Here is a 14,489-nt window from a genome sequence, read left to right on the forward strand (position 1 = left end):
TTCCATCTTATCCTAGTTGCATTCATTTTGCTTGTATAAAAAATTTTCAATTCAATGTAATCACAACTATTCTATGGTCCATCTGATGGAAGATGGAAGAAATAGCTTAATACAGAAGTGTATCAAATTCTTCCCATTGGCCATGGCACCTAAGAGCACTCCAGAAGAGACCTCGGAAATCTTCTAGTCTAATCCTTACCAGAAATGTGAAACCATTCTACAAAATCCCTCACAAATGGTCCCCTGCCCCTTATTTGGTTAAGCACCCCACCACACACACACATATCTCTAAAAAGTACCTGATCTTGTTCTCTTCCAAGTTTTTTGTGGTGTGACCTTTTATTTTAAAGTTACGTATTTACTTTAAGCTTTTTTTCTGGCATGTGGCATAAGATCCACATTTCTCATTTTGCAGCTGAGGAAAATGAGAACCAGACAAGTGAAGTGACTTCCCCCAGGTCACAGAACCGGTACATTGCAGAATTAAAAATTAAACTTGGGTCTTCTGACTGAAGGGTCCACACAACAGCATGGTACTGCATTCAAAGCTCCCCATTTCTATCATAAACCTCTTTTGTAGTCCTCAGAACTCTGCATCGATTACTTGTATTGCAGATTGCCAGATACTGGATGGTGACTTAAACATAGTAGGTGCTTAAAATGATTAATTTGAATTGCACATCTATGCTTTCACCAATGTGTTTTATCACCCTTGGGAAAATGGTAAACCTTAAGGAGTAGCAGGAACTATTAAAGATCCCCTGAGCCAATTTTTTGGAGATTGGGCAATAAGTCTTGTCACATTTCTAATTGCTTAACATAGCATTCTGTGTTTAATAGCAGGAACCAGTACTGTTAAGTTCCTTATGAGGTGATGTGTCAAGATTGCCTTTATTGTCTCCATCCAGACTTAAATGAAGATTTATAAGACAAAAACACATGCTTGATGCGACTATGTCAGCACATACTCCTCATTCATTTTTATCACAGGAGCTAATTTTTTCTAGGAAATGTGTAGCTGAATGAGATGTCTTTTTGCCATTATAATTAAGGTCCCTGGACCTGTATAACAAAGCCAACAGGCTGGTGTGACATCACTGTGTTGATCACTTGTATAAGTGTACTTCCCAAGGTGACTTGAAAATAGCAGAACCATTAATAGCAAATCCTCCAGAGCCATCTGGCCTTGACTTTTAAGCCAAACTCCCAAGAACCACAAAATGAAATAAGTAATTATTCTTTTCCAACCTCTACAACTCTTGAAGTAGACTGAATACCTTGTTATTTCTTTATCTACTAGTATAATACAGAAATAGTCTAGCAAAAAGGTATCTGCCCCTTGCTCATTAAATCATTGTTAATTAAATGAGGGAGAGATGTTATTTATACCTTGGGGGATAAGGAGGTGCTAATGGTTCAAAGTTTATCATCTTTATTCCCTACTTGTTCATACTAATGCTTTTGCTACATTTGACTTATTATTGTATAGTGTAGCGCTTTCTGGGGTAGAGCTTTGCCCTGAATAATTTTTGCAGTATTAAAGGATTACCTTATGAAGGCCTGCTTTTCCTTGTCTGCCACTAATGCCCAACAGAACATAAATACTGATAAAACTCCATTATAACCAATATCATTAGAAGTCATTTATCAGTGACTTATATGAATGCTTATCAAATTTCCAGATGGCTCAAAGCTGAGCAAGATAGCTAATGGGTTAGAAGATAGTATAAGATTTTTTTTAAATCTCAATGAGGGGCAGCTAGGTGGTGCAGTGGACAAAGCACCAGCCCTGGATTCAGGAGGACCTGAGTTCAAATCCAGCCTCAGACACTTAACACTTACTAGCTGTGTGACCCTGGGCAAGTCACTTAACCCCAATAGCCTCACCAAAAAAAAAAAAGGGGGCTAGAGCACTGAACACTCCAGTAAGAGAGATATGTGAAAAGTGTCACACTTTTAAGTCTAAAAATTAGCTGCACAAGTATAGGATAGAGAGATGTGTCTAGACAGCTCATGAGAGGAGAATTAGAAGTCTCAGTGAGCTTGCTGGGAACCAACCATGTGATGTGGCTGCTCCAAAATTGAATGTCATCTTAGGCCGTATTAACAGATGAGTGGTGTGCAGGATCAGGGAGTATTCATTGTATTCTATTCAGATGAACTTGGCAATCAGATCTGGGCAGGACACTTTAGAAGGAGTATTCAGTCAATCCATAAGCATTGCCTACTCTGTGGTCAACAGTATTCTGGGTGCTGGCAATAAGGAAGAGACAGTCCCTTCCTTCAAGAGACTCCAATTACACTGTGATGGTTCAAGATGTTCACAGACAAGTAAATATGGGATACGTTAAAAATAAATCCAAAGTGATTCAGAGCAGGGAATGGGGAAAGACTTACTAAAGAAGGTGGATCTGGAGCTGAGCCTCTAAGGTGAGGTAGAAATTTCAAGAGGCAAAGGTGAGGGATTCACCTGATTCAAGAGTCAGGAAATGGAAGGCTGTGTGTGGGGAGCAACAAATAAACCCCATTTTTCAGGAGTATAATCAGGCTAGGAAGAAAGGCTGAGGCTTTAAATCCCAAACAGAAGAGCATGTATTTATCCTAGAGGCAGTGGAGAGCCAATGAAGCCTCTTTGAACAGAGAAGTGACATAATCAGATAGAACTTATAGAGTTAAGATCCGAGGGCTGAGTGTACAACGATCTTGCAAAGGAGACCTAGAAGGGACCAGTCAGATAGGAAGAGAAATAATGGGAAAAAGTGTCAGAAAAGCCGAACCTCTAGGAGAAAGGGGTGATAAGCTGGAGTCTGTCCCAGAGGAGGACATTGTGAGTGAGGGAGGCAGAACACCACACAGGAAAATGTGCTGGACACGGGAGTCTGGAGAAACCTGAGCTCAGGTTCTGAATCCGATGCTATTAACTGTGTGACCTTGGGCAAGCTACTTAAACTCTGAAGGTGTTTCTTCTTCTGTAACACGGGATGACGGTATCTCTAGCACTGGCTTCAAACTAAGGCTCAAATGAGATCATGTATATTAAGTGCTTTTTATATGGACTATACACATAGCAGGCATAATTCTTGCTGTCAGTGTCCCATAAGGACTTAAAATTGTGTCATGTGAGAAGAGCTAAAGGAATTTTAGGAATGTTGATCTTGTCAATGAGAAGACTTGGAGGATTTCTTTCAAATATTTAAAGGCTGTCGTATGGAAGAAAGATATGCAGATTTCATTTCAGGTTAAGGAATAATTTGCTAACAATTAAAACTGTCTAATTATAGAATGGGCTGATTTTGAAGTAGTGAGCACTCCTTTGCTAGACGTATTTGAGCAGAAGTGGAATGACCATTTGTGAAGGATTTTATAGAGTGGTTTCACATTTCAGGTAAGGATTAGACTAGAAGATTTCGGAGGTCTCTTCTGGAGTGCTCTTAGGTTTCAAGGCCAATGGGAAGAATTTGATACAATTCTGCATTAAGCTGTTTCTTCCATCTTCCATCAGATGGACCATAGAAATAATTCTCTGATAATTTGGTTCAGAGAAATACTCCATAATGATATAGTATTTTATCTGATTTCTATCTTTTCTAAAGGAAAGTATTTGTTCAGTGTAAGTAGGGATATGAAAGCTAAACTGTAGTTGAACTCTTTAGTTCTTCTGACCTGTCAAGTGGCAATTACTGATCATCCCCCCCCTTTTTTTTATTCTACCTCCCATATAACATTTCCAACAGAAAAACCTACAGAAACTCTCAAAATATTCAACAACATACAAAAAAGCCCAGAAACTCACAATGGAAGAGATGACTTTGTGGTGCATATGGTATTTGGACAAAAGCACAGAATCCATCTGGTCCAACCTATGCCCAAATACAATACCAACTAGAAAATGGTCATCTAATTTTTGCTGGGAAACCTCTAAGTGTGTTGGAACTTACTGCCTCTCAAAAGATAACTGATTTTATAGGGGCAGCTAGGTGACACAGTGGATAGAGCACCAGCCCTGCAGTCAGGAGGACCTGAGTTCAAATCCGGCCTCAGATACTTGACTCTTACTTGCTGTGTGACCCTGGGCAAGTCACTTCACCCCAATTGCCTCACAAAAAAACAAAAACAAAAGATAATTGATTTTATTTCTGGGTAACTAATTGTCAACAGTTTTCTCTTTATATCAAGCCTACATCAGCTTTTCCCCAACTTCTACTGGTGTCCCTGGTCCTATGCTCTGAGGGCCAGCAGGACAGCTCCATTCTTTTTTTCATGTAACAGACAACTTATAGTTAGCTATCATGTCCCCTCCCTAATTTGTCTCTTTTCCAAGCTAACCATCCCCAATTTCTTCAGCCAGTTCTCACGTGGTGTGACCAAAGTCTTTTCACCATTTTAGTTTCCTTTCTTTGGACAACTTCAGAGTTATCAATGTCTTGTTTAAAATGTAGTTCCCAGAACTGAAAATAACAACATTTGTGTAACACTGTGTCAGGCACTATGCTAAACACTTTATAATTATCATCTCATTTAATCCTCACAACTACCCTGAGGTAGCTGTTTTTATTACCCTCATTTTACAAATGAGGAAACTGAGACAAACAGAAGTTAAATGACGTGCCTAGGGTCACATACCCAGTAAGTATCCGAGGCAAAATTTGAACTGAGGTCGTTTTGACTCCCCATCTGGTGCTCTATTAACTATGGCGCCACCTAGCCGCCAATACTCCATATGACATTTGACTAAGATAGACTAGTACAGAGAGATTATCGCCTTTCTCTTTCTGGTTACTGTTAACAAAGCCAAGGGCCACATTGGCTTTCTTACATGTTTTGACTTATTTTGAGCTTCTAGTTAATTAAAAAACCCAGATCTTTTTCAGATGAATTACTGTTTAGCCATGACTCTCTGGTCATACTTGGGAAGTTGATTTTTTAAACTTATAGTGAGATCTTTATATTTAATCTGCATTAAATTCAATCCAAACCCATTGTTCTGGCATTTCAAGTCAGTTTTTTTGGATCTCAATTCTGTAATCCAGCATATTAACCAGGCTTCCCAGCATTGTGTCATTTTCAAATTTGAGTTCCTTCCATCCCATATTGAGTTTCAGCCAGTCATTTTCTTTTCATGGGCTAATTCAGTCCAGAGCTCCAAGGTATCTGCTCTGTTTCAGCTATAGATGTAGAATGTGATTTCTAGGAATGTATTAATTTTTAACAAAGCTCCATTGCAGTAAAAATAATTAGGGGGCCTGCAGATTTTGTGGTAATGGGATTTTAACTATCCCTATAAAAATGTCAGTTCATGCTGTGGCTTTCTACAGGTAAGCGATATACTATTATTGCAGTTTTGTGATTATTGGCTTTCAAAGACCCAAACATTTGCTATGTAACTTTAAAAAAAAATCTCAATTGCTTTAATTCTTCTATAAAGAGTTCTAGCCTCACTTTATTCCGGAATCACAAACTTAACTCCAACCATCTCGGAGGAAAGGGAAGAGCTCTGAAGTCTCTCCTAGCCCTGCGACTCTATGTATTCCATAAAGTGTAGATTGACAGAGCTAGGAGAGACTTCAGAGGGTCACCTAGTCCTTTTCCCTGACTTTGAGGAGGCTGGGGTTACACAGTATTCTTCAATATTTTTAGTAGGGAATATTCCACTCCCTCTCTATCCCACCTAAGAGTTTAAGTCTTTTAATATCTAGCCTACCTCCCTGTCTGGATATGAATCTCAAATCTTCTTGTACAAGGGTCAATAAACATCCTTTGACCTTTCATTCTTTGATCCTTTGACCATCTTTGAAAGAGCTTTCATTGCTACACTTAGGGAACATTATTTGGTTATCCCATCAATTTTCTCTTCTTCACGAGTTCCATTTACCAAGGTTTTTTAGTTCTCCTCCCTCCCACCCATCCCAGACTATTTCTGGTTTCTCTGTATTCCTCCTAAAATATGGACAAAATAATAAGGCTACTTTGTGCTGGTTACATGAAAATCTGGCTTTTCATAAGATGGGGAAGAGTCTGAATGTCTTTTGTGTTAATGCTGTTCTTACTGAGGAGCAGCAGCATACTCTGTGCCTAATGGTTCCTTTTAGTGGATTTGTGATCTGAATGAGGAGTGCTGTGGCTCGGATCCTATTTTGCTGTGTACTAGTTTATTCATAGAATCAGAGAATGTCAAAGTTGGAAGAGACCTCAGTGGCCACCTTGTCCAGCCCATCCATACCCAGAAAAAACAATCCCCTCTGTGACTCATCCCGGATTGGTTATTCAGCCTTTGCCTGATGATTTCCCTGCCACTTTCTAATAATATCTGTTGTGTTACCCTGGGCGAGTCACTTAATCTTTCAATGTTTTAGAAAACTCCCTACGATTTCCTAGATGGTTCCCACATTCCCATGCTGATGAAATCACATATCCTTCCACATTGTTGCACTATCTGAATAAAATGCACAAAAACGTTGATGATGTTGTTTGCTTGGTTTTTAAGATTCATAGTCAGCTTGGCATTTTGCTAAAATCTGCATGTTGGCATTTTGGAATAGCCAGGTTACCTCGTATCAGGTGCACCTATCAAATCAAAATTCTTCTAGAGGAAATGGATTTGGGGGGAGGAATTTGAAAGAAGAGAGTATGGTATGGTGCGAAGAATACCGCAAAGGGGAACTAGGTGACCTGTGTTCTAATCCAGGCTCTGCTACTTACAAGCCAGGGAACCTCAGTGAAGTCATTTAACAATTCTGAACCCCAGTTTCCTCATCTATAAAAGAACAATGTTAGACTAGAGCAGCTAAATAGTCCCTTCCAGCGGTAAAATTCCATGGATGATAAAGTTGACTGATTACTTCTCAATCCAATTAGAAGTAAACAGTAGAAGGGAAGCCATAACATTATCTGTCATAACCCCGAATTTCCAAATTATATGGTTGTTGAAGCTCCAGGCACAAGGTCTGGTTTTTCCATTTCAGAAGGAAATCACCATTAATTTGAATTTGTTGGACAGAGTAGGTCTGCGGGGTGCTTCAAAATTAGTTTAGACCCTCAGGTCTAATTTTTTCCCCTCTACATAATCTTTGACTGCAGGATCGCCTTTCCCTGTCACTATCTTTTTAATCCCAGGGAACTGGAGACCCACTCCAACACTCACTTATGTTACCTCCTTTTTCTCTTTTCTTTTCTTTTTTTTTCAGTTCAGAAACCTTTGTAGAGCCCGTATTACTTGAATCAGGTTGGAAAGCAGTAAAATCCTGTTCCCATTTGATAAATGTTCCTACTGCATACTAGATAACTCAACAGCTATTGCTAACAGAAGGTTTCCTAGGGGTCCAATTTAGCCATCTGTCTGTCTTATGCACCACACAACCCCATGGATGCCAAACTAAGGTTCAACTGACTTGAACCTAATGGGTGAAATTGGTCCAGTTTCTCTAAAAATCCCTCTTGGCATTTCCAGTCCTTTAGCCAAATTCCCTCAGGCAGATCGGAAGGTTGAGAGTGTCTATTCCCACCTCAGTGTTTGAATGGAAAAGGCCAGGCTGCAGGTCTTCAGTTGGCATTGATAATCACACAGTCCTCTACTCCCCAGTGGGTTGACCTGTTAACAAAGCAGGTGGATTTTCCAGAAGCTGATTGCAAAAATTTGGCTCATTTAATGATATTAAATATGTACACTGTTGTCTATGATGTTGCACTGTGCTTTGGTGACTTCCCAGTTAGAACAAACCAGAGATTCTTTTCTTTATATAACTGAGAATTTTCTGCTTTGATAAGCCAGACTTCTGATGCCCTGGGTCTCATCAGGAGGCTCTGTTGTTTAGTGCCAGCATTTGCATTTGGTGCATTGCACAGTGGCTCTATCTTCTACTTTCCTAAATGGAGCCCGGCTAAATAGGATGATTTGAATACTTTAGTAGAGACGGTTTGTGTTCCCTGTAGGGTTTATCAAACTAAGCCCAAAGAGTAGTTTAAAAAAACCAATGAGAGGCAGCAAAAGAAGATAAAATTTAGAGTCAGAGGATATGAGTTTGAATCCTGACCTTACTACTGACTAGCTGTGGAACCTTGGCCAAGTCATTTTTATCTCTTCGGTCCTCAGCTTTCTCATCTTTAAGATGGGAAGGTTGGATTAGATGAACTCTAAGTTATTTCCCAGCTGTAGATTTACAATCCTGTGATTCTAGGAATTAGTTCGGTGACCTTATTTCCCATAGGAAAATGTCTAATGAGTCCAGTGAGTGGCCACACCAAGCTGTTGCTTGGGGCTGAGTCAACTCATATCTCCCTTGAAGGCTCTGCCTGTGTTCATTACTGTGCCCTCCAGAGACGCGGAGTACAAATTCTCCCACCTCTGCGAAGTATTGATAGGCCTGGCTTAAGGGATTTGCATGTTAGCGGATGAGGATGCCAAAATACATGAAAGAGCATTGAACAGCAAACCATCTACACAGAGTCTCCAAGTTAGAATAAAGGAACTGTACAAATCTCAAGGATTTTCATTATGCTATGAGTCAAGTTTTGTACAGTTCGGGGTCCCCCCCCCAACCATCCTCAAAAATGTTTCCTCTAAATATTTAGTTTGATGGGTCCAGAGAGGGTTCTGATGGTTATGTGGGTTTTTATATGATCATTAAACTGAAAAGTTTTGTTATTTTCAGATGTGGTCAATATCCTCAGCTTTCCCTATGCATCCAGTGGAGAAAACACGGGAATTGTGAAAAAGTTCCAGAGATTTCAGAACAGAGAGCTTGAAGCAACCAGACGCCAGCATATTGATTACCCAATGTAAGTAAAGAGAATATAAACCAGAAGCCAGTGGTGCGCACTGACTCTCCCTGGGGATCACACTCAGTCTAATGCAGGCTTTTAAAAGACATGCATTTTTTAATATACTCTTTAAAAGGTCAATATCTGTGTAACCTAAATTAAAGTCTACAAGTCCTAAAATCAGCTCCAAGGCCTGGAAAACCCAATATTCCTGAATTATTGTCAACTCTCAGCTATCCTTTGTTTTAATTGAATTAGGAAAAAAAAGACTTTTATTTTATTTTAAATTGTTTTTGTTGGTGCCTTTTGCTTTTACATAACAGTCATTTCCTGATGGAGCCATCTCCATCCCTACTCCCATCCAAGTATTTGACCTTCCATTATAACAGAGAAAAATTTGTTCAGTTGTTTTTTAGTTGTGTCCAACTCTTCATGACCCAATTTGGGGTTTTCTTGACAAAGATACTGGACTGATTTGTCATTTCCTTCTCCATCTCATTTAACAGATGAGAAAACTGAGGCAAACAGGGGTAAGTGACTTGCCTGGAGTCAAAGCTAGGAAGTGTCTGAGGCCAGATTTGAACTCAGGAAGATGAGTCTTCTCAACTTCAGACCCATCACTCTATTCACTGTGTCATCTAGCTTCCCAAAGAGAAAATAGTTAAATAAAAAAAAAAAACCCATATAATGATTGTAGCTCACCAGTGTATACAATTCATTGCAGAGTAGTCCCCCACCTTTTTGGCAAGAGAAATGTTTCATGATCTGTTTTCTGGGACCAAGACTGGCCATTAGAATTACTCAAAGTCTAACTTTATTTTAGTGTTATTTTCATATACATTATTGCTTTTTTTCCTTTGGTTTTATATATCTGACAAGATTTGAGATGATAGGAAAACAAGCCTGAAGCCAAGGAGGCTAATGCCACACAAAGATTTCAGATGTAGCTGTCTAGTCAGCACTTTTTCTGTCCTCCACCCTGCCCTTCCTAGGTCAGACTTTGAAACTTGGACAACTTTTGATTTTCTTCATTGATTTCAGTAAAACGTGCATTTTCTTTCAACTAGATTGAGGGATGCCTCCTTGGACTGGATGGATTTAGCAAAGTGATTTAATCCTTCCCATGCTGCTGGGATATAGATAGATCTTAAGTCAGTTTAGTGAGTGTATGTTATTGCTAAGCTTCCTTGTAATAACTTATCTTCATGAGCTTTCTCAGCTGGGTGGTCAGGAGGGAGCTGGGTGATTCCATCTGTTTGAATATCTTACCACTGATTTTTGAGACCAGACTGTTAAGCCCTGGACGTTGTGAAGGATTTCAGTACAGGTATACCTTGGAGATATTGTGGGTTCAGGTCCAGACCAACCCAATAAAGCAAATATCACAATAAAGTGTGCCACATGAATATTTTGGTTTCCCAATGCATACAAAAATGTTTATACTATGCTGTAGTCTATTAAATATGTGATAGTATTATGTCTTAAAAAACAATGTACATACATTAATTTAAAAATACTTTATTGCTAAAAATGCTATCATCTGAGCCTTTATCAAGTTGTAACCTTTTTGTTGGTGAGGGTCTTGCCTCAATGTTGATGGCTGCTGATCAGGGTGGTGGTTGCTGGAGATTGGAGTGGCTGTGGCAATTTCTTAAAATAAGACAACAATGAAATTTGCTACATCAATTGACTCTTCCTTTCACTTGAATGCTTAGAAGCCAGTGCAGAATTATTAATTGGCCTAATTTCAATATTGTTGTGTCTCAGGGAATAGGGAGGCCCAAGGAGAGGGAAAGACATAGCTGACCAGTTGATGGAGCAGCCAGAACACATATAATATTCATCAATTACATTCACCATCTTATATGGGGCAATTCATGGTGCCCCAAAACAATTACAATAGTAACATCAAAGATCACGGATCATGGATCACCATAACAGATATAATAGTAATGAAAAAGTTTGAAATATATTGAAAATTACCAAAATGTGACACAGAAACACAATGTGAGCACATGCTATTGGAAAAATGGTGCTGATAGACTTGTTTGATACAGGGTTGCCACGAACCTTCAATTTGTAAAAAACACAATATCTGTGAAGCGTAATAAAGCAAAGCACAACAAAATGAGGTATGCCTGTATACTCTTGAACAACCTGAGGTTCCCTGAACTCTAACCCTAATTGTAAATTAGTATTGTGATAAATGAAGAGAACTCACCTGTTTCAACCTGGACTAATGATTATTAAGTTAAAAGTGTTTGTTATATGCATACTCTTTATAGTATTATAGGGTTTTTTGGCTAAATGTACATTATATGCCTTTCCCTCCCTCCCTTTATTAATCACAAAATATAAACTATTATTTTTTCAACTAAGATGGCTGAAGTCCAAGAAAAAATAATTACTCAAATTCAACAAGCACCTAATACTTGCTAGGCTCTGGCAATACAGAGAGAAAGCAAACCATCAGTAACCTTCATGAAGCTCATATTCTGCTAGAAAAACTTACATTCAGAATATTTGTTCTGTGTTAGTAAGCTGAAAATGTGAAACTAAATAACCGAAATGCATGGAGATACATGAAAACAATATACTCAGCAATATAGAACCATCGATTATCATATGATGAACACATGTTACAATCTAGTCTATTTTTTCTTCTTTAAGGCTTTTACCTTGGTAGGAAAGAAAAGGAATCAAAAGTCTTAATTGTGGTGTCATATTATTGTTTTTAGGCACTCAAATTAGAATCACTCCTTATTAAATTATCTCTTACTAGCACCAAAATTTTTATTTCCTCTTTAGCTTTGTAAACTTAATCAAATATAGAAATGACAACCACCTTAGATTCTCAGAGAGACACAAAAACAAGGTTTTTAAAAAATGTCAGCTAGGATGTTGTATTTGTACAATGCAGCCTTGCTCCTTCGTGGTATACATTAATGTGGCTTCCTTGTCTTGAGAAATCATACCTTGCTGCTCATCTCTCAAGATATACTTGAAGGCAAAGTCATCCTTTTATTAGGAAGGAAATAATTTACATGATAGCTGTTAACTATAAGAAGATGTTCTTGGGTGAGATAAAAAAGCCAGTTTTCTTTTTTGTTTCTCCCCTTTGCTCTTTCAGGTTTACCATTTCAGTATGGCTTTATTTACTCCATTATTGCAAAGCACATCTCTGTGGGATTCTGTACTTTGTCGATTCAAATGAGATGTATGGCACACCATCCCTATTTCTAACTGAAGAGGGTAAGTACAACACAATGTCCTCAAAAAGCCATTGGAATTTTGGAAGGATTTATCAAAAGAGAAGACTTTATCAAACGCCACCACCAACTACCTATTGGCTAATCCTAGACTAAGGAAGTTAATAGCAATAGATAGGGAAATTGACCAAAAGTTGCCCCCAAACTCCTATTTTCTTATTCAACAAGAAATGAGGTCATCTTGTTGAGGTATTTTTTTGAAAAATATTGGAAAGTCCATTTTTCTGCTTAGCTTTCTTTCATTTTGAACAGTTTTGGTTTCTTTTTCCATTAGGTCACCTGCATATTCAAATGCATCTTGTCAAAGGGGAAGACCTTGCTGTGAAAACCAACTTCGTCCTTCCGTTGCAGAAGTGGTTTCGACTAGATATCTCTTTTAACGGAGGACAGGTAGAGTGTCTGTAAATAGTCAATCACTGATTTCATATTTGGCATCTGTGCTGATAAAGGGGGAAGACTCAGTTTTAGGGATGAGCAGAATCTCCAGAAACAAGTTCATTGGAGAAGGTAGTGAACTGTATGTTTTCTAAGTCAGACTGTCATGGCATTCAGACCACAATAGCCCTGTTTCTTTCCAGTCAAAAGAATCTCTTTTAAATTATATAAATGGGGAAGTAATCACACCAACAACACACACAGTTATCTTATATTTAGTTCCTTTCCCTTGAGGAACCAATCCTACAAGAATATCTATTTCAACAGCCTCAGTTGTATTTCATATAGGGCCAGCAGAAAACCCAAATTCAACCTAGGGATTGGTTTGACTAATAAGTAATGGTTGAATTAACTGGCTGTTTGGACATCTTGTAGATAAAGTTATCATCCTAGTGAAGAAAAGATTGTTCAGACAGACATTTAGTGCCATGAATCATTACAAATAGCTGTGTCGTGTCTCCATGGAACAGATTTTCATGTTATGGCAAACCTATGACTGTTGTCTTTGGAACTAATTTCATATCACCATATACAAAGTCAATGTTACATTTTCCTGCTTACTTTTCTCTTGTACTAACCTATATTATTGGTTTGAGGTTTTCTTGAAACAAAATGGGGGGGGGGTAACAGCTAGGTGGCTCAGTAGATAAAGTGCTGTCCCTGGATTCAGGAGGACCTGAGTTCAAATCCAGAATCAGACACTTGATTCTTACTTGCTGTGTGACCCTGGGCAAGCCACTTAACCCTCATTGCCCCACCAAAACAAAACAAAAAGAAAAGGAAAAAAAAAACAAAATTGGGAAGAGACCTTTTGGGTTTTTTTGTATACTGAGTGATACCTGGTTTCACTCTTGGTTGTGGTTTATGGTTTTTCTTTTTTCTTTTTCCTTAGAGAAAAGGAAAATAATCTTAGAACTTGATTCCTTTCTGGGAGACTTCTGTGAATAGCTTAGCGTTTTTGTTTCATTAAAAGTGTCAGATACCTCTATTTGCCCCAGTCTTTAATGTAAAATTGTGATGTGTATTGTTTTGTGTATTTGTGTAAGAGTATATTCTTTGTATTTTTTAAAATTAATATCACTCTTATCCCCTAAGGAAACATTAAGTTAGGGCTGTGTATTTGCTTCTAGAAATATTTAAATCACACAAAACCAATCTTATTGAGCCCCTGTTATTTGTAAGGGAACATGTTTGTTATCCCTGTGCTATAGGAACTTGTGCTCTGGTAGATGAGACAGAGCATCAAGATATAAACAGTAAAAAGGCAGCTAGGTGGCACAGTGGATACAGTGCTGGGCCTAGAATCAGGAAGACTCATCTTCCTAGGTTCAAATCTGGCTTCAGACACTTACTAGCTGTGTGACCCTGGGCAAATCACTTAACCCTGTTTCCCTCAGTTCATCATCTGTAAAATGAGCTGGAGAAGGAAATGGCAAACCACTCCAATATCTTTGCCAAGAAAATCCCAAATGGGGTCAGGAAGAGTTGGACATGAGTGAAACAAGTGAACAACAACAAAAATAAATAATCAAAGATGAACAAAAACAGCTTCAGATGACCAAAACGGGTATGTCACAAAGGAACTCCCTTGATTAATTACCAACTGGACAGTAAAGACAGTAAATTTCCATAGGAGTTTAGAGAAGGGAGAGACCGCTATGACTAGACTGTGCCAGAGAAAGCTTTACAGAATGGGTGACATTTCTGCTGAGTTTTCCTAGAAGGACAAAAGAGAGAATGGACAGGTGTGATTTACATAGATGGAGAAAGTCATTGAAGATAGATGAAAGCTGTGAACATAAACAGGAGAAGGGAGGAGTGCCTATTCAGGGCATACTGAGTAAACCAGTTTGACTCGAAGGGAGTATTCATGTGAGTTGTAGCAGGAAATGAAATTGAAGAAGTATATTATGGACAAAATGTAAAGAAAATAAAATTCCAGATTGGGCAATTTAGGTTTTATTTAATAGGCAGTGGGGAGTCATTGAAAGTCTTTGAGCAGGGGAGTAACATGATGAAAATGGTATT

General features: G+C 38.5%; 1 protein-coding gene across 2 annotated transcripts in view; it reads left to right on the top strand.

Moving 5' to 3' along the window:
• SEL1L3 (SEL1L family member 3) overlaps positions 1-14,489 on the top strand; it is a 129,574-nt gene that overhangs the window by 21,283 nt on the left and 93,802 nt on the right. For both annotated transcript variants that reach the window (XM_043971344.1, XM_043971343.1), the window contains exons 3-5: positions 8,649-8,775; positions 11,888-12,009; positions 12,301-12,416. In XM_043971344.1, the coding sequence (XP_043827279.1) occupies positions 8,649-8,775; positions 11,888-12,009; positions 12,301-12,416 (365 nt within the window). The remainder of the gene's footprint in view (positions 1-8,648; positions 8,776-11,887; positions 12,010-12,300; positions 12,417-14,489) is intronic.

Source organism: Dromiciops gliroides, chromosome 6 (genome assembly GCF_019393635.1).
Source record: "Dromiciops gliroides isolate mDroGli1 chromosome 6, mDroGli1.pri, whole genome shotgun sequence".
Classification (NCBI taxonomy): Eukaryota; Metazoa; Chordata; class Mammalia; order Microbiotheria; family Microbiotheriidae; genus Dromiciops; species Dromiciops gliroides.